Genomic DNA, 25,854 nt, shown 5'->3' with positions numbered 1-25,854 from the left:
TTTCAGCTGTATCTTCTCATTTTATTTGGTACTGACACTTTATCACCCACAAATGTAACTCAGGAAATACCTACTAACGGGGAACCAAAGCTTCAATCTTCGTGGAAAGATCTACACAATTTAAAACGATGACACATTTCATTCCAGGGAGGATCATATCTCTTTAGATTGTCCTGGTTGAAGCCTGATTTAATCCCAAGTTTAAGATGCGAGGGAGCTAGGTTATTTTATATAACCAAGTCTGGCCCCCATCTTTTCTGGCTGCCCCTTCTCATGGAGGTTTTAACTCCAACAGCAGTTTCCTGACACCAGGAGCTAAAGTCACCCACCGCCCCCTGCCCCGGCCCCGGTTCAAGTCCCTCACCATCCCACTGCCTTCCGGTCACAGCTGCACGGACACCATTCACACTGCTTGTCAGCTTCGTCACTGTCTTCCTTTCTCCTCTAGTAAAGCCTGAGGGCAGAGACTTTGTCTGGTTTTTACAGGAGCTAGCACACAATCTGGCAAACATTAGGCACTCAATAAATGACTGCATGGACCAGACCAAGGCTTCCATTTCTTGAGTCGATGGCTCAGGTAGGTTGGCCCACAAGTCTACTCTGAGACAAGGAGGTAAGTAAAAGTCATTCATAAAGGGGCATATTAGGGAGTTATTAGGAGCCCTGGCAGGGAAGGAGGAGGAGGAGGAAAGGAGCCAGTGAGGATGTGTTGTGTTTACATGTCCTTTATTGTGGGCAGTTGGGACTCTGGAGACAGTGCAGAGCTTCTGGCAGAATCACCCCACCAGAGGGCTGCCAGGGCAGGATGCCTGCCAGCTCTTGGCTAAGGGCTGCTCCTGGGGGCTGTGAACGCTTCCAGTCCGCTCTGCACGCATGCAAGCGGACCCTAATTGCCCAGAGTGTCTACACTCAAAGGCTCGCAAGTGTTTGCCTTTTGAAACCTCCTGACTGGCTCCCAGCAGCTAGCTACCTTAGCTAAAGCCGATGTGGGGCGGGGCGGGGTGGGGGGAGGTGCTCAGGAGGAATCTGCACCAGGGCCCTACTGTGTGCTTATGTAAGTTACAGAAGTTTATTTGAAAACATATTTTCTAGTATACTACTTCCTTTTTTATTTTAGTAAAACTGTTTTACTGGAACACAGAAATTTTCAATTTCCTCTAATCTCTTCATCTTTTCCCTGTAATTTCTTCCATCCTTTCAAAACCTTTGAGATAATAAGAGCCTGACTTAATGGTGTTTTTAGCTGGTAGTGTACCTTAAATATGTTTAAAGGTAAATCTTAGTTCAGAGCTTATATATTTTTAATATACACTTAGCTCAATCTCATATGTACACATGAGCTCATATAACTTTTTCAAGGTTGGGGAAATATATACTTAGTATTTTTTCCAAAATCCCAGTGAAGGATTATTAACAAACAACTATTGTCTCTTATATTCAAAACGCTGTGATAAGTGCTTTGAGGACACAAATAAGAATCAGATGAGAATACTGATCCACAGGAGTCTTTGGTTGCGTAGGACACAGGATATGAATTAAAGTTCTCTGTCTATATCACCAGCACAATATACATCCTCACAAATGTAAGTTTAAAATTATCATCCCTGAAGTCTGGCCAATTTTTCTTTTTTTTTTAGTTTATTTTTTAAGTATACAGTTCAGTGGTTGTTTAGTATATTTGTAAAGTTGTGTACCATCACCACTAATATCTAATTCAGAATATTGTCACCACCCAAAAGAAACCCCATATCCATTAGCAGTCACTTCCCATTCTCCTTTCCTCCCAGCCCCCGGAGATCACTCATCTACTCTGTCTCTATAGATTTATCTATTCTGGACATTTCATATGAATGGAATCCTATAATACTGGCTTTTTTCACTTAGCATGATGTTTTTGAGATTCATTCAGGATATAGCATGAATTAGCACTTCATTCTTTTTTTTCATTAAAAATTTCTAAACATTTTATTCACATGCTGTAAAACTCATTCTTTAAAGGTATATAGTTCAGTGATTTGTAATATATTCAGAAAGTTATACAACCATATATCTTCATCAAACCAGAAAGAAACCCCATATCCATTAATCTTCATTCTTTTTTATGGCCAAATAATATTCCACTGTAGAGATATACCACATTTTGTTTAATCATTCATCAGGTGATGGACATCTGGGTGGCTCACACCTTTTGGCTATTCTGAATAATGCTGCTATGAAGATTCTTCTACAAGTTTTGATACAGACACATTTTTTCAATTCTTTTGGGTAAATACCTAGAGTTACCATATGCCCGGTAATCCCACTTCCTATGTTTTGAGGAACTGCTGCACTGTTTTCTAGAGTGGCTGTACCATTTTCCATTTCTACCAGCAATGTAGGAGTGTTCCAATTTCTCTACATCCTTGTCAACAACACTTGCTATTGTGTATCTTTTTCATGATGGCCATCCTAGTAGGTGTGAAGTTGGACCCCACTATGGTTTTGAGTTGTATTCCCCTTATGACTAGTGATGTTGAGATATCTACTTGTACTTATTGGCCATTTGTATATGTTCTTTGGCTGACCAAAGTTTGAGTTCTATTGCCCACTGGGTTTTTATGTATATAATAAAATTTGCACACTCTGCCTACAAGTCCAGGTTTGAGTTAGAATGTTGACATGGATGCTGAAACCTGGAACTTAAAATAGTTTCAAGTTTGCTCTGCCATGACTTTCAAAGGATATATAACCGATTCATAACTGAAAACTAGTATGTGAAAATTCCCCAAATATCCAGTTTATTAAAACAAACACACAAAGCTCCTAAGACCTACCTTTTTGACCAGCGGTAGCAGGCTCTTCCCTGACCACAGCAATTCAAACCTGGTATTCTGTGTCCACCAGATCTTTTCATTATCATACCTTCTCTGAAAGAGAAATCAAGTTAACCCAGCATCTTCAAATTTCCAACTCGCACTTTGCTGATATAGCCTCACGACTTCGGACTAAATAAACTGTTTCATTCGCACATCAGTTTCCTCTCCTTCCTTCTTCACCCTCAGATAGCTCAATGTGACCTTCACTAGGCTGGATACTCTAGCAGCTGAACTCTAAAAGCACCTGGTCGGATTGGAGGCAGCAAAATTCTCTTGCACACACTGCAGGACTTTAAGCAGTCTGGCTTCTGGCTCCATATGCTGACTGTGCCCTCCAGTCATTGTGACAAGCTGAAAAAGACCCCAAAATTGCCAAAGGCCTGCACAGGGACGTTTCAGCTGCTGTTGAGACCACTGGTTCCCAAATATTTGAAAGTCGCTAAGAGAACCGCTCTTAACAGTTCTCATCACCAGAAAACCTGAGCCCACAGGTTCCTAAATACTCCTCATCCTTTTACCTACACTTCTAGGACCATGCCATACCAAAGGAACAGACCACAGCTATTAGAGCTTTGGAAAGAGAAATGTCTTGATTTTGAAAGATAGGACAAGAAATAACAATACTAATGGCTTAATAAAAGAAAAAAATTAAAACCCCTACTAATGATGCTCTTAGCTCTAAAGAAGCTAAGCTCTTGATAACATTATGCTCTCACATTAGGAAGGAAAATAATCATTAAGTAAATTTCAACTTGTAACCTAACATAAATTTTACACAGTGTTATTTTTAATCGTGAAAATGAGTGTTAAACAGCTAACTTTTATAAGTTATTTAAAGAAGGGATCTGGTATATTTGATTTTTTAAACTGAGATATAATTGACACACAACATATACTAGTTCCAGGTGTATAACACATTAATTTGATATCTGTATATATTGCAAAATGATCACCCCAATAAGTCTAGTGAACAACCATCACCATACATAGTTATGAATTTTTTCTGGTGATGAGAACTGTTAAGAGCGGTTCTCTTAGTGACTTTCAAATATACAACACAGTATATTTATTTCTAATGTTTTCTCCCACGTACCATATTTGCTACCTGTCTTAAACATTCCTAATGTTGGGCCAGAGGAAATCTGTGCTGTAAGTACATAAAGAAAGAGGGTGAGGCAGTTGCTACCCTTGTTCAATAGAGCAAGGTAGCACCGTGTGTAAACAGATTCCCCAAGTGGCTCTGACTCTGTCGGGAATAAAAGGAACAGGTAGTAAAGTCAGGTAAGCTCTGTCACCACGGCATGCTGGTAAATCAAACGGTGATGCTTATCAACTTTCACACTTCTCTTTAACATGCAACACTGGAACTTACATGCCCTTTGGTCCCAAATCATGGATGAAAGACAGCTGGCTTATGCCAAGGAACTCTGTCTGAAAAGAGGCCAAAAATCCATACTTTAGAAACACAGAAAGAAAAAAGATAAATTTAGACATTTGAAAGAAAAAGAAAAAAACAGGCATTAGATACCGCTACGTGTCAACACAATCTGGGGGACTACACAGATCAAAACAATGGCATTGCCCTGAAAGAAGAGATTAGAAGTGTATACATAATTAAGACACAACCAAGAAAGTGATTTGCACTCTCAAATATAGAGAATGAATGCTCAAGAAAGTCACAAAGAGTGGTTTTACTACCAAAATTCTTCTGTGTTTTTGTTGTTGGGGAAGGAGGATTGTGTGGCATAGTGTACGCACAAATAGTGTTGTGTGAAGGCAGTGATTTTGGTGCCCGGTTCTAGAAGGTGGACTAGACTTGTCATGTGGAAATGGAAGATGAAGGGGGAGAGAGGACAGGGAAGGTGTAAAAAGGGCACTGGATGGACAGTTGGGCTACAATGAGTAAGATAAGAGATTAATGTAAAATTAAATGGTAGAGTGGGTTGAAGGGAGTTTGGGGAGATCTCTGAATATCAGGAATACCAGAATATTTTCATACAAATGAAATAAAATCAGGGGCACCTGGGTAGCTCAGTTGGTTGACTGTCCGACTCTTTGATTTTGCCTCAGGTTATGATCTCAGGGTTGTGAGATCAAGCCCCGAATCAGGCTCATGCTCAGTGGGGAGTCTGCTCGAGACTCTCTCTCTCCTTCTCCCTCTGACTCTCCCTCTGACCCTCCCTCCGACCCCACACTCTAAAAAAAAGAAATAAAATCATTTTACATAATAATATAAAAATAATTCTATTTTTAGTGAGTAGAAAAGGAAGAGAATTTCAGGCCCACCCATACCATACAAATTAAGGGAAGATAAAAACTACAAGTATTATGATGACATCAACAGCTAACATTTACTGAGTGTTTAATATCTATCTGTTGGCCCTGTACTAATAAGCATTTTTCACACATTATCTCAAATCTCTCTAAAATAGGTGCTATTTTTCTCATTGTACAGAAGAGGAAACGAGGCTTAGAGCAGAAATAAGGAAACTTTCTCTGCAAAGAGTCAGACATAAAAATTTTAGGCTTTGGGGGCGCCTGGGTGGCTCAGTCGTTAAGTGTCTGGCTTTGGCTCAGGTCATGATCTCAGGGTCCTGGGATCGAGCCCCACATCGGGCTCCCTGCTCAGTGGGAAGCCTGCTTCTCCCTCACCCACTCCCCCGCTTGTGTTCCTGCTCTTGCTATTTTTCTCTCTCTGTCAAATAAATAAATAAAATCTTTAAAAAAAAATTTTAGGCTTTGTGAATTGCATACTTTTACTATTATAGCATAAAAGCAGCTTTGGACAATACATAAATGAACAAGCATGGCTGTATTCCATTAAAACTTAATTTATGCATACTAAAATACAAATTCAATATAATTTTTATGTCATGAAATATTATTATTTTTTAAGACTTTTTCAAACATTTAAGAATGTAAAAGCTATTCTTAGCTCATGGACCATAGAAAAATAGGCAGTGGGCTCGATTGGTCCATGGGCCATAGTTTACCAACCCCTGGTGTAGAGAAGTTAAATAAATTGTCCAAGATAGAGGCACCTGGGTGCCACAGTCAGTTAAGCATCTAACTCTTGGTTTCAGCTCAGGTCGTGATCTCAGGGTCGTGAGATCCAGCCCCAAGTCGGGCTCCACACTCAGCACAGAGTTTGCTTAAGACTCTCTCTCCCTCTCCCTCTGCCCCCTCCACCCCCACGTGCACTTTTTCTCTAAAATAAATAAATCTTTTTAAAAAAATTGTCCAAGATAATGTAATTAGCAAGGGATTCAGAATTAGGTCAGACCAGACAGTATCCTCAAAACAAAGCTGCAAAAGCAGTAAATCATTCACCATGAGTGTTAGATGAAAACATGAAAGCACAAAGGGGAAAACCAATGGACATTACATAATTCTCAGCATATGCAGGAGTTTTACCTCATGTGTTACTTGAAACAGCTAGAGTTAGACATTATTCTGCTCCCAAATTACAGAATTTTCTTTAAAAGTAGGCACAGTAAGCCCAGATCTACCAATGGTTGTACACCATGTCGATAACAGCATCAACAGAAAATTCAAAATCAAGAAGATATGCTCCTGGCATCAGGAAGCAGAGGAGAGACCAGACACGGAAAATACTCCACATCAACAAAGTTCTGTGGGCAGAACCACAACAATGACACGTCAAAGTAGTTACAGAGGGAAGGTTCCCAAGCTGATGTGACGCCTAAGAAGAAATGGCATTTGATCTAGGGTTATAAATGGGATTAATAAAATGAAACCTAACAGTTTTCCTTTAAAGTTTTGTGTATGTGATTGGAAATAATCTAGTATTAGCCTTGTGAGCAAAAAATTATAAATCTCTCACTGCTGTCAGTCCTTACCCAATTAAATGTTTCCATTTCTTTCTTAGGGTTATTTGAGGAAGTATTTAAAATTCAGAAGGACTTATTTTTAACGTGTTGAGGAACCTCCATACTGTTTTCCTACGACCCCGTAATTGCACTACTAGGTATTTACTCCAAAGATACAGATGTAGGTAAAAAGAAGGGACACATGCACCCCAATGTTCATAGCAGCAATGTCCACAATAGCCAAACTGTGGAAGGAGCTGAGATGCCCATCAACAGACGAATGGATAAAGAAGATGCGGTCCATATATACAATGGAATATTACTCAGCCATCAGAAAGGATGAACACCCACCATTTGCATCAACATGGATGGAACTGGAGGGGATTATGCTAAGTGAAATAAGTCAAGCAGAGAAAGACAATTATCATATGGTTTCACTCATATGTGGAACATAAGGAACAGAGCAGAGGACCACAGGGGAAGGGAGGGAAAACTGAATGGAAAGAAATCAGAGAAGGAGACAAATCATGAGAGACTCTGGACTCCGGGAAACAAACTGAGGGTTTTAGAAGAGAGGGGGTAGGGGGATGGGGTGACCAGGTGATGGGTATTAAGGAGGGCACATGTTGTGATGAGCACTGGGTGTTATACGCAACTAATGAACCGCTGAACACTACAACAAAAACTTATGATGTACTGTATGCTGACTCACTGAACACAGTAAAAAAAATAAAATTAAAATTAAAAAATTAAAAATTAAATTTAGAAAGACTTGGGGCGCCTGGGTGGTTCAGTCCATTAAGCGTCTGCCTTCAGCTCGGGTCATGAACCAAGGGGGTCCTGGGATCAAGCCCCACATCAGGCTCCCTGCTCAGCAGGGAGTCTGCTTCTCCCTCTCCCTCTGCCCCTCCCCTGTTCGTGTTTTTTGTCTCTCTCTTCCTCTCTCTCTCTCACTCTCTCGCTTACTCGCTCTCAAATAAAGAAAATCTTTAGAAAAAATTTCAGAAAGACTTAAAAACCCCAAATCAAACATATCCTCACATTAAATTTTTATAAAGATTTTATAAAGTCTTTACATTTCATTTCTTGTATAAGTACCATATTTTTTAAATCTGATTTGTGGAAATGCTTCTAATTGGAAAATACAGTAACGCCTAAGTTATTATAAGTGACACTGCAGACTCTGAGAACAGAATCCAAAATGTTTTAAAACCCTAAGCCATAACTTCTCATTTTATCTCTAGGGAGCAGAGAGAAAACATCAATCCTAGTTTACCCTGGAAGAAACTACCACAAAGGTGTAACTAACTAATCTATATGCAAAGCTACCGAACAGTTAAAAGGAGGAACAGGAAATGAAAAGCAAAAATCAAGGAAACCATTTATCTAATACCTGGATAGTTTCTTATTCACATGGCTCTTATTGAGTTGACAGCAGAAGTATTCTTTGAAATAATTCAGAAACCATAACTTCAGAATATCATAGTAAAATTGCTAAGGGTAATTTAAGGGTAAAAAAATTTCATCTAAACAAAAAATACATTAGTAATGCAGAAAATCTAAAGTTGTGCACCAGTATAAAATTTAAAATTATCCTAATCACTTTAGTTTGACTAGGGAGAGATTTCAAGAAACAACCTGCCCTGTTATAGGACCAAAAAAAAAAAAAATCTGGCAATATATGCTCTAATACAGATTTATCAAATTAAAAGTAAATGTGGCAAGGTCAATTTAGAAGCAAACCCAAATAACACAATGTGAAATTGAACAAAGATTGTGTTGTCCAGACTTCTCAGTGCATCCTTAGTGATGATAACAATTCTATTCTCTATTTGCCCAGGTGAGTCTCAAGAACATGAAATTAATGATCAATTTAGCTGGACAAATACAAATACACAGGGTTTATTGATCTCTTGAATAATGTATTAATCAATATATTTTTTTTCCAAAGGAACTTGTGCAAAGTACAAATAAATGTTAGGCAAAGAAGGAAGTAAAGTTCCAATGACAAGGGACAAGCAATTAGCCCAAGAGGTAACAACAAACCCTGGAAATTACCTGGCAATCATGCATACGCTGTTCCTCTACCTCATCTCTGTACTGGAAGGGAAGGGGGGTGTTCAGAGGCTCCCTTTATGCCTGAGGTAGCAAAATTCCCAAGCAAGTGCCCAAGGGGGAAATTCTCAGAAGCAAGGGAGACAAGGGCATTGGGTTGGGCAGTGCCCTTTGGGGGGGTGGGGTGGAGGTAGGTAGGAGGTTGGCTCACCTATTCCAGGAAAGCTTGCCTTCCAGGTCAGACAGTGAACACAGCCCCAGAGAAAAGAGAAGACATCTCATCAATGTAGGAAACGGAGAGACTGGACTCTCCCAACTCTTAAGACTCAATCATGAGAATGTCACGACTTCCCTTACTTTGCAGATGCAGCTTTTTAACAGTACAGCTCTTCTTTGTTGGCATGGAAACACTGTGTGCATCCTCATTCATCTTTACCTACTCTTCCCCTCAAACTAAATTCACTCACCTTATAAAACAAGGGATGGGTGAACTCATTATTAGTCTGTGGGATGCTTATCTTCTGATTTCCTTACTTCCCAGAGGGTGATTAGGTTGAAATTACCCTCTTGGAGGTAAGGAATCTGAGTTACAACAGTCAAATGATTTTACTGGAAGTTAGCAACACTCTTATCAACCTAGGATGCTTCTCCTGGAAATGATGCATTTTGTTCCATTTCTAGATTTTAATCTTCAGCTGGAAAAAAAAGTGCAATGACTGTTCCTAATGACTCTTCCTTTAAATTCCCTGCAAGCTAAGCATTTTCCAGTTGCTAATTAAAATGCTCAGTGAGTGGGTTCAGTACTAGAGCTAGCACTAATACAATTTAGAATATAAAAGGAATTCTGTTTGAGATTTTGTATGTTACAATTCAGTAAACATATCCCTTTTTTTAAAAAACATATTTATGCCTTGAGGAAAGTGCAAAGCCATTTATCCCTATTTTACAAATGAGTAAAGAAAATAGAATGAATTACCAATAATCCCTGAGGGAATTATCTGATGTTAAATCCACTAAAACACGAAGACGTGTTTTTCAGAACCTCAAGGAGGAGAAAAGGAATTAAAAAGTCATTCTCTTGGAGAAAAAAATTCCTGATCTAAATACCAACCTAACCAATGACTATAGGAAAATAAGTAAAGCTGTTCATGTCTGGTTTCATTGAAATTCTATGGAAATTAGAGACATGATCCTATCTGATCTCTTGACCTATGATCCATGATCTCTGCTGTAAAGACCCAAATTAACTTCTAACAGGCTTGTTTTATACTTATAAAAATATAAATTAATTATATGTGATTGTATAAAAATAACTTTTACTATGATTTCACAGACTGGAGTTTCAATATTTCTCACAATTATCAAAGGAGACACAAAGATGCCAATCTAATTTCACAAATATGAGGCAAAAGCCTGTAAATCTAGTCTCTAGACCAGATTACATTACGTGAAAGTTCAATAATGTTAGAAAATTAAGATAGATCAAATTGTATCTTATGTCTGTATCATTCTGGAGAATTCCATTCTTGGGGTAAATAAGTTGCCATCAAAAATGTGGAGGAACATATATTTGGGTCAGCAGTAACCACGTTTTCCCTTTCAGAGGAAATGTTTAGAAGACATTCTAGAATTTCTAGATACAATATGGCTCTACTGGAAAGATTTTTATGATTGGAAAATAAATTAAAACAAACATTAAAGAAAATGTACACATTCTTTAATCAACATTAGAACCCAAATGTAGTACTATACGTAGAAAGAGAAGACTAAACTCAGCAATTACTGTTCTAAAGCCAAAAAAAAAATAGCACCGGTAAAGTCACAGGCAGGCAGAAGAGTAAAACAAATGGGGGCTGCTGGGTGGCTCAGTGTGTTGAGAGGCTGCTTTTGGCTCGGGTCATGATCGCAGGGTCCTGGGATTGAGCCCCACGTCGGGCTTCCTGCTCGGCGGGAGTCTGCTTCTCCCTCCTACTCTCCCTCTGTTCTCGCTCTCTCTCTCTCTAATAAATAAATAAAAATCTTATAAAAAAAAAAAAAGAAGAGTAAAACAAATGGTAAATCATTGCATACTGGTACTAGTACACATTTAAATAATTCTCTATTAAAGAAAACAGCACATTTCACTTCAGAGAACACAACAGGAAGCAGCATTTTTAGCCGTAGCAATAGGAGTTATATAATTGGAAATAATAGCAGATCCTTACTCGTTACACTCTTTCAAAGATGCGTGTTCCTGAGGCCTAGAAGGGAAGAAATTCCTCCCATCATCCTTCTCTTGAGATCTCTGGTTGGACCCAAGTTGCTGGTTTCCCTGGGAAAACACCTCCAGGATTATGAAACCACATATGCTCCTTCAAGTCCATCAAACGGAACAGAGCAAACTGCCGCAGAAACTGGACCATGGGCTCAGCCCCGGATCATTTGTGTGTGGGGACCAGGGGACCGGCTGGATGCTTGTCCAGCCTCCAAATAACACCCTGGCAGGTAGCAAGAGTGCAGTGAGTCACCAGAAAACTCCAAAGAGTCAAGGTGCTCTTGCTTCCTCTCCTAAATACACAGAGGGCTTCCTTCATTCTTTTCTAAGATTTTATTTATGTATTTATTTGAGAGAGAGAGAGAGAGAGAGCGCACGTGAGCACATGCATGTGGGGCGGGAAAGGAGCAGAGGGGGAGGGAGAGGGAGGGGGAAAGAATCTCAAGCAGACTCTGCGCTGAGCGCGGAGCCCCATGTGGGGCTCGATCACGGGACCCTGAGATCATGACCTGAGCAGAAACCAAGAGTCAGATGCTTAACTGACTGAGCTCCCCAGGTGCCCCTTCCCTCTTTCTCTTTAAGTATTAAGTAATGCCATTCTCTAAACTAGAGGCCACATCTACTAGGCCATGACTGCCTACTCTTAATTTCTGCACATATACCATATACATACATTCAACCCCACAGCGGTACAGTTTATACATGCACAGATGCAGAAATACAATAACCCAGTACAGTCTCAGTTATCTGGACCTTTGGATAGTTGAAGTTTAACCCTTTAAAAACACCCGTTCAAGGCCTCTAAGGGGACTGACGTTACTGTTTTCTGAGAACTTCTATAAAAGTCCACTCCCTCCTGCTCACCAGCTGTGTACCCCCTAGCTGCTTCTAAGCCCCACCACCTCTTTTCTTTTATTCCCCCGGGAGTTTTTTCGCCCCCTCGCTTTTCCCATGCTTCTCACTTTCACATGAAAAGAGAGGCCTTATTATAAGCATCACAGACCAATCAGATGGCCAACCAAGCAGGACACTCTCTCTATATAAGCTTTGGGTATTCAACTCTGCTCAGCTGTTTTCATGACTACCTGTTCAAGTGTTTTCTCTTCAGGGTTAGAAGTACTTTCAGGCATTATTGTGGAAGCCCGAGGAGAAAAGAACGTTGATTTCTAGATAACCTAGCCTGGAGCAGTGTTCCAAGTTCGTCTAAATCTACTGTTCTGGACACATTAATTTACAGTTGATATTTTTTAAAACAGCATCACCATGAACTACATTACTGCCGTCAAATCAATTTGGCATTCATTTCATTAATTCTAACTTCAGGAATACTGCAGAAGTGGATAAAAGCACTTGTGTTAATAAAATGAGCCGTTTAGCTGACAATTTATGATTTTACAAAGCATTTCAAAATTGAAGTCACTGAACAGCACTTACTGTCGCATGGTAGTTTCTATACATGGGCATTTTTAGTAGCCTTGTCAAATAATCTTCCAGTTGTTTCTGTAACACAAATACATTAGATGAGAGATAACAGTGACAGTGATGTGATCATTATCCCATTTTAATTTCTGCAAACTTATTCAATTATTTATTCATATTATCACTGGACAAAGAATCTTGAATAGCATTAAGGAGTTATTTCCATAGTTCCCCTGAACCATTATTCAGATGGCTTCTCAACTTAACTTCTCCTACGTTTAGGTCTTTTATAAACTGCTGACAAGACCCAAGCTGTATATTCCTTTAATCTTTCATAGTTACTAGCACAGGATTTACCCATTGTAGATGGTCTTAAGGCATTTGTTGACTTTATCAAAAACCTGAATTTCCTTAATTCTAACACTGAATTTACTGGTGGATATATTATAGTTTTTTTAACAGCTGTTCAGGGTAAAAAAAAAAAAAGGGGGGGGAGAGGTTAAAAAAAGAGAGAGAGAGAGACTTTCTAGATAAGTTGTACCCTGATTTCAAGTATGTTCAAATGTGGGAGGGTAATGTCAATCACATCGACTATGATGATGTGTAGAAGTGCTGTTAAAGCCACAGCTTCTCATTTTCAACTGCATTCATAAAAGTGCAGACAGAAACCCCAAGCTGTAGAGTTTTATATATCCAGTTATCTTGGAAAATATTTATTCTAGATCCCTAAAAAGATTTTAAACAAGATGACAACTATACAAAGGAGAAATCAAATATCCCTTTCAGAACATAAAAGTTTCAGATTACAAAACAGAACTGACATTTACTTGTTAATTTTCTAGTGGAAAAACAATCTCCCACCCTGTGTGGCACCATATCACTGAGGTGGAGCACCTGCGCCTGGGGCTTCTGTCCTACCCCTCTCTGACCCTAATGGCTCGGGAATGAGACTTCACATATATTTAGGACAAGCTACTACAAAGCCTGGAACACACAGATGGAAATATATGGTTTTAAAAGGGTAGATCTCAAAACCCTCAATGATGAGCTCAATCTTGATTTACAACAAGCCCAAAGAGGCTTCGGCTGGGAGGACAGCTTCTTCATAAAGCACTCCTCCTCTCATGGGAAATACAACCTCCCCAGGTCAGAATGGCTTGGGGAAGAAGGGCTGCTCGACAAGTTCCACAGAAGCCAGCCTGGGTGAGGGATCGCGGGGTGAGAACAGTTGCACCTAGGCCCCCCCTCAGGAGCCGCCATGTTTCTACAGAACTGCAAAATTATATTCCGAACAGCAGAAGACTGGAAGGACTTACCCTTCTACCAAAGAATTGTTCTTCTCTGATCATGTTTTCAGATGAACGGGGAAAACTTGGCATCTCTCGAGGCTCTTCTTTGACATTCTGTCTTCTAAACGTGTGCCTAAGACACCCACGCAATGGAAACATTTGTTACATTATTCTTTGAATAGTATTACTCTTGTAATATCTTTCATAAAATGGCTTATTTTTAGAAAAGCCTATTTAGTAGAAAATATCCACTGACAATGGACACATTAACCCATAACACTGATAAAATACTCTTTCCACCCAACTTGTATACTGGGATAACTTTATAATTAATTCTGAAACAGTTACCTTCTGGTGGGAATGGGGATTCGGATAAAAGCTTTGTACTTGAGCAGCTCTCTGTGAAATTCTTGAAAGTGCTTGAATTTCCTCTTAACTTGCCACTTAAATTCCCCATGTGTTAATTCAATAGTGTAAAGATTGATACTTGGTACCTACAGTGATCAAGAAAAATGATTGCTATTTTAGAGAAGAAAAATTCTAAAATCTCTCCATGGACAATAGCGAATTAATAAGTAACTTAAATCCAGCCTACATATTTTGGGTAAGTACTTAGGTAAAATGTTTTCTAAAACTACTAATTACAGAAATAGCATTCCCTCGGATGTTCACCTCATAATATACATAAAGACAAACTCTGAATCACACCGAAGACAAACTCCCACAAACCATATTGCTCCAAATACATAAACACACACACACACACACACACAACCCTGAAAGAAGAAACCAGGTAAAGGAGACAACGAGTGAAGACCCTAATTAGTCATCAGCAGTCATTTTGCTTGTCCAAAAGTATAAGCAGTGAACAGACAACCGAAGGGGGAGGGGTGAGAGGAAAGCTGGAGGAAACAGAATTCCAGGAAAAGGATAAGATCTTAACCCACTTCTTGCCCTTCACAAATGACATTGAATGCCTTCTCCTCCTGAAACATATTCCAAGGTCTATTGTTGTCTACAACATCTCCCTGCCCTGAAGCACCAGCAGTGACCAGCAAGGTATAGGACAATTAGAGCGAAAGAAGCAAAGGATTCTCCTACACACAAAATACTCTTCCCAATTACTTAACTGAAATGAATCCCCATTTAAAATTTTAAACATATTCCTTATTAAAATGCAAATATATTGACTAGTGAATTATTTCACAATCAGAAAAACTATCAGACCTGGGGGACAGTTTTGATACAGTACAAAGTATCAAGAAACTGAAGGATGTTTATAAAAGCAGAGGAGCAGGGCGCCTGGGTGGCTCAGTTAAGCGTCTGCCTTCAGCTCAGGTCATGATCTCAGGGTCCTGGGATCAAGTCCCATGTCGGGCTCCCTGCTCAGCAGGGAGTCTGCTTCTCCCTCTGCCCCTCCCCCCTGCTCATGTTAGCTCGCTCTCCCTCTCCCTCTCTCAAAAATAAATAAAAATATTTTAAAAATTAAAAATTAAATTAAAAAGGGCGCCTGGGTGGCTCAGTTGGTTAAGCCACTGCCTTCTGCTCAGGTCATGATCCTGGAGTCCCAGGATCGAGTCCCGCATCGGGCTCCCTGCTCAGCAGGGAGTCTGCTTCTCCCTCCGACCCTATCCCCTCTCATGTGCTCTCTCTCTCTCTCATTCTCTCTCATTCAAATAAATAAAATCTTTAAAAAAATTAAATTAAAAAAATAAAGCAGAGGAGCAGAGGAGATCTTGAGGGAAGGTCCATGAGTTAGGGGGGGAGGGGGAGTAGGGGGATGGGCAGGGCATTGGGCACTCTGGAACACCTAGAGGACACTGGCCTTTGCTGGGAAGTTTAGGCACCAAAGGTGTTGGGGGTAGGAGAAAGTAAATGTCTGTTTCTCTGCTAGTTTATCCAGGCTCTGGTGTCGGCAAGCCCATGCGTGATTCCTGGCCCACTGTCATTCATTACTGATGTTTGGCACACTCTGCAAACTTCTAAAGCGTGACCACTCTGTGTAGATGTAGTATATAAAACAGGAGCACGAGAACCAATGCAACTTGTGCTCTTAAGTCTGAAATCCAACCATATCACTGGTAGATATTCAAATCTAGCATTTGCTTTGCCTCTAGTTAGGATTCGTGGCAGTTACTACCACTGGAAGTTGAAAAACACCAGTTCTGGGGTTCAGTATTATATGCTGCCTTTTACTTTGACCAACATGACAGGCATCATCCTCCATCATGTTTCACACAAAAGAATGCAGGAAAACTCAGAGTGGCCAGAAATGTTGCATTCAAGTGAAAAACACTCAATTTAAGATGAGCCAAATGAATAAGAAAAATTATACAATTTAGGCAAGTGGCTACATTTCCTAGGATTATACCTCCCATCCTATGAAAACTGAATACTTAGAAAATACTGCAATTGCCAAGTTTTATACCTCACATATAAACCCCAAATTTCATACACTAAACTTCTTAGCAATTATGAGGCAGTATGGTACCATGGAAACAGGCTAGCGCAGACTTTTTGAAGCTTTTAAGGGTCTGAAACCCTGTGGTGCAGCCTACCAGCTGTGAAACTTCAGCCAGGTGTCACTTCCGTCAGACAACATCCCAGCAAAATTACGGGAATTCTTCGGAATTGGAATAATTTAAGGAGTTTTCATAAAGGAACTGCTTATGAAGACATGATGGGGTAAGGAAACCACAAGGGAAGGACAGTAACCTGGGATTCTAAAGGCATCCCCAGTCCTGAAGGGACAAGAGGCAGGACCACGTACTGGAACAAGGAGGAGAGAACCATGTAAAGATGGCTGCCTCGGGGGGAGGGGTGCCATTGCTCAAGGGACATAGCCAGCCCAAGGTGACCCCCATCTCCCATCTGGGCTCTCCACTGTCTGAGCCCTAGGACAAAAGCGGAGAGCCTTGAGGGGCAGAGCACAGGGTGGAGAAGGGTGGGAGGTGACAGAGGGGGCAAATGGAAATCTCCAGGCTGAGAGGACCCTAATAACATCTGCCTCATTGGGCTGTCATGCAAACAAAGAGAGAAGTGCCTTGCCTTGAGCTGGCACACAGAATGTATTCAGTAATTAGAAAAAGTATATTTTTATTTACCTGGAATCACACTGAAACCGCATCAATTTAGTTCGTATTTCTTAGTAAACTAAACACTAAGGAGGATAAAGATGATCCTTAGCTTTCTCACACAGACTAAGATGAAACAGAACTAAACCAAACTCACTCGACTTAACAGAAAAGTACAAGCAAAGAGAAGACCCTGGCTTGGGGACTTGAATATTTATCTTCGTGAATAACTTTAGAAGACACCCCATGTTGAGGGCCAAGGGCAGGTCGCTTTGGCATGAAGATTACAAAAAAAAAAAAAAGGCAAACTAAACCCAGCAGATCCCGGAAAAGCTCTTTATCTCCCCCCTCGACTGCCTAGAAAGAATTTAGCTAGAGGACACGCTCCAGGAAGAAAGCTATCAGCACAGATGACTACATTATACTATGAACTAGCTGAGGTAGACAGGGAGGAACTAGCAAGGCCCGTCTGATCAAATTCCTCCAGGTCTCCTTGTTTCCCAGCGGCCCAGCAAACATCTGTTTACCAAACATTTGCTCTTTGTTCAACTCCCTGTGAACTGCATTCCTTCCCTTTGAAGTCCCAGACCCGTACCCAATTCTCCGTAGTTCGTAGTTCGTAGTTCGGAATGACATACAGACTGCATTTTGCCTGTCTTTGGAATTTCCATGTCTGTGTGGATTTCCCATACATACAAAATTAAATTTGATTTTCTCCTGTTAATCTGTCTCATGTCAATTTGAGTCTTCGTCTGGCTAGAAGGACCTTTGAAAGGGACAGGAAGTTCTTGCTCCCCAATAATATAATATGCAATATTCTTGTATAATACTATGTATTATTATTATTATTATTATTATTAAATTCTCATAACAAACCTATATGGTAGGCACTGTTACACCCATTATTCACATGAGGAAACTGAGAAACAGAAAGATTAAGTAATTTGCTGGAGATCACAGAGCAAAGACAGGAATTAAACCATGCAGCCTGGCTCTAGAGTCTCGGCATTTAATTCTCCGAGCATGCTTATCCCCTCTCAGTCTAAAAGCTGGGAGGCACAATAAGAAAGCAAAGGTCATCTCAGAGACATTTCTGGGTGGACTGTGCTCAGTGGTGTATCAAGGAGGTATAGACTCATCTCCAATAAAGAGCCTACAGGAAAGGCTGCACACAAAGGTGGGTGTAAACCAGGAGTCAAGATACACGCAGGCAAGCACAGGTGGATCAGGACAGACCACTAAGCAAAACTACGAGCACCAAGGTAGCATGTGCCCTCCTGCCAAAGACCAGGAGGAAAGGTGGGCATTCAGAACCAGCCTCTGGAGAAAGGTTTCTTCTACCCTTCCCCTGAGGCAGGAGCCAAGGTGGCCTTCCTCTGCGGGGACCAGAGCGTAACCTAGGGGGACAAAGGCCGCCAGCCCGCAGCAATGTCCCCTACTTATCAGACTTGACCTCTGTGATACTCAGCCAGTAAGAGAACAAAGGCAGCCGCGTAACAGCCGCTAGTCCAATGCGTTTCAAAGAGGGATGCTTGGCTTGATGAAGTCCACCTTCACAGAAGACACCTTTCCAGGACTCAAAGAGAAAAACCTGTGAACAGGGCCCAAAGGGCCGGTGCTAGGAGCGAACCAGAGTGGCAGAGGACGCCGTCAGAATTCGCTCAGCAGTGCTTCCAGGTAGGGACTCGGGCCAACCCAGCATCCTCGTCTTGTTTTCTTTCAAGACCCAGGTGGCATCGTGATTTTCACGCTAAACAAACATTAGGAAAGCTAAGCTTTTCCTTGGCTTACATGTGGCATTCTAGGTGCAATGGCTCTGCCCCAGGAGCCCACATTAAACAGAAAATTGGGGAGAGAAGAGGACTAAGAGAAATACTCAGCAATTTAAATTGCCTTAGGTACCTATTTTTTTTTTTAAAGGCATTTTCCAGAACGAGGAAAGAGGCATATGAGAATAAAGACTAAACGGAAAGCAAAAACTTGAGAGGCAGTGAGGGCTTAGAAGTGATTAAAAAAAAATCTAAAAACATAGTCATAGCTACGAGGAAGGAAAATGGAAGTCAGCGTGCTGACTCGTATACAATGACTAACACAAGGTGAGTCCATAAACATTCTGACCCTTGTTGTAGACGTAAAGCGTTCCACTTCCAGGACTTGGGCTTTTATTGGACAGCCAGAGAGATACGTCTGTATGTTAGGCTCCTTAAATCCTTGAGTCTTATAAATAGCCGAGAATGGAATACACGCTAAAAAACAAACAAGTAGATAACGTTACTGTAGGAATACAATGACATTGCAAGAATACACGATATTAGCCTAACTTGCCTCTTTTATGGGCATGTGCCCAAGAATCATAACCTGCTACAACAAGCACACAGCTAATGAAGCGGTCTCAGCCCCGGGTAAGGACACCCACAGGAAGATCAATCATTTGCTGGTTATTTCAAATCTGCGCTCTGCCAAGCAACCCCGATCAACTCTCTCCTTGCTCAGATCATCAGTCTTTACCTTCCTGTGTCTTGGGATCGCTGGGAGACACATCATAATCCACCTCCTCTCCCTCAAAGTGCAGCTCCCGCGTGTCCAGATTTTCTATCAAATTACTCATGTCAGCAGCGATTTTCTGCAGTGCAGAGGTATTTACTCTCGGCTCATTTTTCAGGGACATGTTGGCTTCCGACGGGGTAAGAGCAAAGGGGCTGGGGAAAAAAAGGGGGGTTACAAGGACTTCATATTTTGAATGAATCCAGGCTTATTCTACAATATGATTCCGGGCTTAGAGACAGCATATGGAAACAAGTTAGCTAGCTGTGTGTGAGCCCCAGTTATCTCAAACAACCTTTTCATTTATTTTCCTGTTTAACATTTAAAGGATTCCTAGCTTGTAAATTAAATTGGAGTGAGATCCTTAATCACCAGCAAGTAAGAAAGAGAAACACTGTATTGAATAAATGCCAACATATCTTTCATCCAATTTCATTAACTTGGATAAATGAGGAGAGACTCCAGGGAGGCTGGTTTGGCAATGGTGATTCAGAGAAAAGGAATGGATTCTTAATTCTAACAAATACATGGAAAAACTGTCATGTAAAATTAAGCAACTTTTAAATATTTTCTAAAGAAAATTGAGGGCATTTTACAGTAATTTCAATAAGCTGATTAAAGTATTTTCACGACAGCATAACCTTTCCACACTTCCTCTGTAGGTGATAACCCAAGCAAAGTGTATATACCATCTTTCTGAAATAGGAGGTTTAGGCCACGACTATACAGGAGTTATAATAATGTACGTGTCTTGAAAGGTAATTGATGAGCATGCCTTTTCTGAAAGGTACTGGAGGTGCTCAAATTGTACTTCTCTCCTTTTTTAAGAAAACCGGTTCTATCTCATTTTGACATTTAATAACACAAGTCGTTGCACACCAGTACCTAGGGAAGAAGAGTTCATAGAGATTTTATTTTTCCTTTAAAATACGGAGATTTACGCCTTGAGCGCCGTCATCAGAGTTGGATGAAAAATTCCTCTTGCTGGAAATAATCGTTCTGTTACCACCAGGCCCTAAAATGGCAGGATTTTCATATGAGCAACTCCACCATACACGTTCGTTTATTACTGCACATCACAAACATTTACAGAGCGTCTGCCACTCACTCATTGTGAGATGTCATGAGTAAATACGTAAAGATGAATAAGGCTGGTCCCTGTGATTAAGGAGCTCCTGACCCGGGTACATGACCCCAAGTTCATTCCTGGCCTCCTCCAAGGTCTTCAGCCTTCCTGAGAACGGCATGTGCTGAGTGGAAGACCCTCAGCCAGGCTCTCTCCTACCGGAATGATCAAGAATCTGGGGGAGGGGGGCCAGACAGGGGGGAGGGCTCTGTGGGCGACGCTAAGAGTCTTGACCAAACTTGGACGGCCCTTATGGTAATTCATCAAGTCTCTGAAACCTGTACTGCCATATCTGCTAGAAAGAGATCTTGTCTGGAAATTCAAAAGACTGGGGTAGAGGAATGTGGTTCTGGTCTGCCCAGATATACATAATTAATATAACAAAGTTCTCTGTGAACTCCATAATTGATCGTGTTTCTTTCTCCATGTTGGCTGTAAGGAAGCTTGGAGCCACATCGGTGGCCTACTATTAGCAAAACAGAGGTCTATCCTTGCCTACGTTGCTTCCTTTCACCTTTCTCTCCCACTTCTAATTTATATTACAGTAACAGTTAATGTATACTGACTGCTTCGTACGCACTTGGCTTGGTGATGGTTCCTTGTATACATTAGCATGTTTATCATCGATAATAAATCTATGAAGGTTTGTTATTTCTGCTTAAGAGGACAAGAGCTTATCATCCCCTCTTTACAGATAAAAATACTGAGGCATAGAGAGATAAGGTAATTTGATGAATACCTTGGTCAATGTGTCCAAGGTCACGGAGCTTAGACGTAGTGAAAAAGGGATTTAAAACCAGGTCTCTCTGACCCAAGACCTGATGTTCTCAACCACATGCTTTATCTTCCTGTATATTTTCGATAGATATGTAAGTGTCCCTGCAATAGATGGAAGTTTTAATAAACAAAGTACCCTTGGACAAGACTCAAATGGGAAAGAACAGGAAATGACTTCCTCTTGAAGCTCAGCACCTCAGGATGGAACCATTTACACTCTGAGGGCCTTGGTTACTCCTCTACAACCTAAGGAGGTTGAGCATTTCATCTCTAGGGTCCCTTTAACATTAGAACCCTAACTGTAGTTAAAAAATGCTATATATTGTTCAGTTTCCCCATATAAGTAATTTCTTTAACCCAAGAAATTAACCCAAGTATTTTTCGTATGAATACGAGAAGCAGGTGGCAGATGTTTTCCAACCTGGATAATTTAATGAAGGTCTGTTCAGCTTCCATTGAGGAGCTTGTGGCCTCTGGTCACAATTAAAACATTTATTTCCTTCCCTCTCAACTCAACAAACACTTATTAGATGCCACCCATGAGTCAGATTTTGCTTTATTTAAAATACAAGGTAATGAAAAACTTAGAGGAAATGAGACAAGGAAAAACAAGTAAGAAATTACATCATATCATTGCTACTCATGAATCTGTAAAGCCCTTGGGTATTTTCTATTGATTGAACTGTCTTGTGGTTAACTCTGCCAACTTCCTTAGCCTAGCAAAGGAAAACAAGAGTTACTCCAATGACTTTCCTTTTGGACAGAATGTCAGTGTTAAAATGCATGTTAAAGTTAAGATATACAGAGATCAGAATAACTATATACTGCAAGAAAACTGAAATAAATAGAACAGAGTCACTGGATCAAGCTAAAATAAAAATCCTTTTTCAGATAGAAAGAAAAGAAGCATATAAACTTGTGAAAAATTTAAGAGAAATAGGAATCCTCATCATTTATACTCAAGTGTTTATTTTGTGCTAATAAATAAACACAATTTTAGCACACTTATGTTATTTCATACTCACAATGATACCACCTGCTATTTATGATTATTCTGAAAGACTTAGTTAAGTAACTTGCCTGAGGTCGCTCAATTTGTGTCAGTGTTGAGTTTACTTAGAGAGCAGATTTGTTTGGCTCTGAAATGTCATGGACTTGCTTAAAGAGGTTCATAATTATTGATTTTATTTAATGGTTGAATGTCTGTAAGTTAATCTTTTCTATAAAGCTTATGTTTCATAACAGCAAAAGACATTATCTACTTCAATCCCTACACCTTAAAAAGGATCCTACCAGCCCTATAGTCATTATAACTGTAGAAACAACATATCCCGACAGCCTCCTACATTTCTTTTTAGCCTTTTATTTTTGTGATTCATAATATTTTATAAGATTGCATGCAGTTTCAGTGGACCCTAAGGGTTTGCAGATTTTTTCAAGCTTTTGTGAAGACTCTACCATTTAATAATGGAAAATGAACCAAACTGTCCACATTACTGCCTTCAACTCATGTCCATGGTTGCTTTGTGTTGACGTTTTATCCATCAATTGTATTGCTGGTTTCATTCTTGAATATCAGACTTGTAAGGCCATCTATACTCGTATGTTGTCAAATCTTAATTTATTAACCTATGTTTTCTTTTATCTAAATTAATCTATACTGGTGGGTGAACAGCTGCTCAGTTATAGCCTATCTTAGCCAGCAATGGGATAAGGCCTTCAGGGTTTACACTTGAGATAATGTAATTGATTTTGTTATCTCCTTATAAAATTACACTGCAAGATCATTATCTCTCTTGGTACCAAGTAGAGATGGTGCCAATGGATGATAACAGCAGCTGTGTTTTATTTCGGTTTGCATCTCTATCTGGGAAGTAAATGGGGTCAATTTTTTTTTCTTCCTGGTATTGAATACTAGAATTATAATTTTTTGCAGGGAACATTTTTAAATCACCTCCTGTTATTCAGTGGTGAAATCAGAGAACTCTAGAGTTTTCTTCTAATCTTAATGTTCAACATGACTGGGAAGTAGAACATCAAAGGAAGCAGACATTTTCCTTTCAGATAGTACATAAACAATGTCTACGCCAAAATATAATAATATTACAACTATTAATGTTAAAATAAATATTAATATTAATTAATATTTGCTGAGTATATACCATATGCCAGGCATTATTCAAAAAGATTAATTGCATGATCTCATTGAATCTCACAACATTAGGAGCTGGGCCCTATTGTTATTCCCCCCCCCCTTTTTTTATTCAGAAAAAGAGAGAGCACGGGGTAGGGAGCAGAGGGAAAGGGAGAGAGTCTTAAGCAAACTCCACGCTCAGTGCAGAGCCCGACCCAGGGCTTGATCTCATGACCCTGAGATCACGACCTGAGCCAAAATCAAGAGTCGGATATTTAGCTACCCGAGCCACCCAGGAACCCCTGTTACCCCCATTTTTAAGATGAGAAGCTTAGAGAGGATGGGCAACTCTCCCAGAGCCTGTGGCTAGGAAGCAATTAGAGCTGGACTCAACCCTGGTTGATCTGACTCCAAAGTCCAGCTATTTAACCAACCAAGAAGTGGAACTGGGGGTGGCAGGAGGGAGAGACACTGAAGACTTTTACTCTTTACTTAACATACTCATAGGATAAAACAATTCAAAAAGGAACAACAATAACAAAAAAAACTCAGCATTCATTCCGTGAAGATAACTGACTTCTTGCTTCCCTTTCTAACATAACACGCAAAGTTCTCCCCTATTTTTTAATACATTATTTGTGCTTGCCAAGAAAAATAGATGCAATGTATTTCCAAACCAAAAATCACAGCATAATGTTTAGACGTGAAATGAATTATAATTAGATCATTTAAAACCAAACTGTGTCATGGGGATTTCTTGTTTTCCCATTTTTCATTATGATGAAATTAATTGGTGGACCCATACTATATAACCTCCCAGAACACATTATATAGCAATGATTTGTACAGAACTGACTTGATGTTCCCTGCAATGCAAACATCATAAATGTGGACTCAAGTACTAAACTCAATCTCTAGTGACATAGTAAACCTTGAATAAATATTTTTTGAGTTGAGCTGACTTTGAATAAAGTAAATGATATTATCATAGTTTACATTCCAGATGATATATTTTGAGAAAATAACACATCAAAAAAAAGGAAAAAAGACTCTTGGTGTTACTTGGATCTTTGATTTTTTTTTTTAGAAAAAGAACATGAATTCCACAAATATCAATGGAGGGCTTATTATGCACCTTGTACATACAATTAAATGTCAGTGGTGGAGGGGACAGGCCGGATGACCAAGGTTGTTCTACTGTTACTATCAGTGTAACCCGGGCAATCTCCAGGGTTTCAGCAGCCCCTCTGTAAACTGGAAAAAGTGCCACCTACACTTCCTACCTTAGGAAGCTGTGAGGAGCCATTGTTATGATGCATACACAGCCACAGGCAAAAGTAATCTAGGTTGCTAATACTACCTTTAAATTCTATTAACAGTAGGGACACCTGGGTGGCTCAGTCAGTTAAGCGTCTGCCTTCAGCTCAGGTCATGATCCCAGGGACCTGGGATCGAGCCCCATGTCGGGCTCTCCTTCTCCCTCTGCTGCTCCCCCTGCTCATGTTCACCCTCCCTCCCTCTCTCTCTCTCTCTCTCTCTCTCTCTCTCTCTGACAAATAGATAAACAAACCTAAAAAAATAAAATAAAATACAAATAAATTCTATTAGCTGGCAGCCCCTGAAAAATAACCTTAGGAAACTTTCTTTCACTTCAGTATTTTTCAGGGCTGACAGGCTAGGAAATATCCTGCCTTTTATCTCTTACTTCGATCCCAAATTAATAGACCATCTAGCAGCTGTCTTTCTGGCTGGGCTTCACTAAGAATGGGACTCTCCCATTCAGCCAGTCCTGAAATTTTCTGGACTTGACTCCTCCATTTGCTAGAAACCTTCCCCGGCAAACACAATCACGAGGCATCGAGCAGTCAAGCCCAGTTAGGGCACTTCCTGTTCCTTGCACATCTCCCTGGCATTGTCCGCCTCTCCCTGTCTGGTAAGCCATCACTTCTGTTGTACTGTGTCACTTGTGTCCATTGTAGTGGCTTCTGCTTCCTTTTGGGTCCAGTGCCCTTCGTGACTTCGATGAAATCTATGGATCCCCAACCCCAGAAAAATAATGAACACATTTTGCATATATTTTCATAGGTTCATGGATGTCCCTTCAAAACCCTTAGGTTCAGAAGCCCCTCCACTGAGCTACAATCAAGAGCTGATATGCTGACATGTCCATCTTCCCACCAGATGGGGACACTCCGAGGTAGGGGAGGGTGAGAACCAGACCTTTCACCACTGACACCTTGCTGAGCACCTGCTCAAGAAATATTTGTTGGTTTGTTGTAGTTGGCTATCTACAGAGAAACCACTTGGCCCCAGGTTGTCCAGTGAATGCCACAAAGACACTTTGCTCATATGCCACAGATACTCTCAGATGTAAAAGCCTTCTGGGTGAAAGACCCTCTGAGAGGAGTATGACCTGCAAGAAACACACAGGCCACTGAAATAGTAGCAACTAAGACAGTGAATTGCTATCAGAGCTAACGGTGCACCAGGTTTCTGC

At 40.4% G+C, this 25,854-nt stretch overlaps 1 protein-coding gene across 7 annotated transcripts in view; it reads right to left on the bottom strand.

Annotated features, from left to right (window-relative positions):
* The window catches only part of PLD1 (phospholipase D1), a 199,803-nt gene that overhangs the window by 108,395 nt on the left and 65,554 nt on the right, over positions 1-25,854 (bottom strand). For 5 of the 7 annotated variants that reach the window (XM_025878880.2, XM_073897266.1, XM_073897257.1 and 2 more), the window contains exons 2-8: positions 19,285-19,475; positions 18,895-19,022; positions 14,051-14,196; positions 13,730-13,835; positions 12,429-12,494; positions 4,228-4,286; positions 2,814-2,906 (exon numbers count right to left, since the gene is read on the bottom strand). In XM_025878880.2, the coding sequence (XP_025734665.2) occupies positions 2,814-2,906; positions 4,228-4,286; positions 12,429-12,494; positions 13,730-13,835; positions 14,051-14,196; positions 18,895-19,022; positions 19,285-19,475 (789 nt within the window). Of the gene's footprint in view, positions 1-2,813; positions 2,907-4,227; positions 4,287-12,428; positions 12,495-13,729; positions 13,836-14,050; positions 14,197-18,894; positions 19,023-19,284; positions 19,476-20,205; positions 20,336-25,854 lie in introns of all 7 variants that reach the window. The other 2 variants (XM_025878889.2, XM_073897285.1) reach the window with 1 other exon arrangement.

This window comes from Callorhinus ursinus, unplaced genomic scaffold (assembly GCF_003265705.2).
Source record: "Callorhinus ursinus isolate GAN/ISIS: 27379988/994484 unplaced genomic scaffold, GSC_fseal_2.0 scaffold1, whole genome shotgun sequence".
Lineage (NCBI taxonomy): Eukaryota > Metazoa > Chordata > Mammalia > Carnivora > Otariidae > Callorhinus > Callorhinus ursinus.
This window is presented reverse-complemented; position numbering and strand designations above follow the sequence as displayed.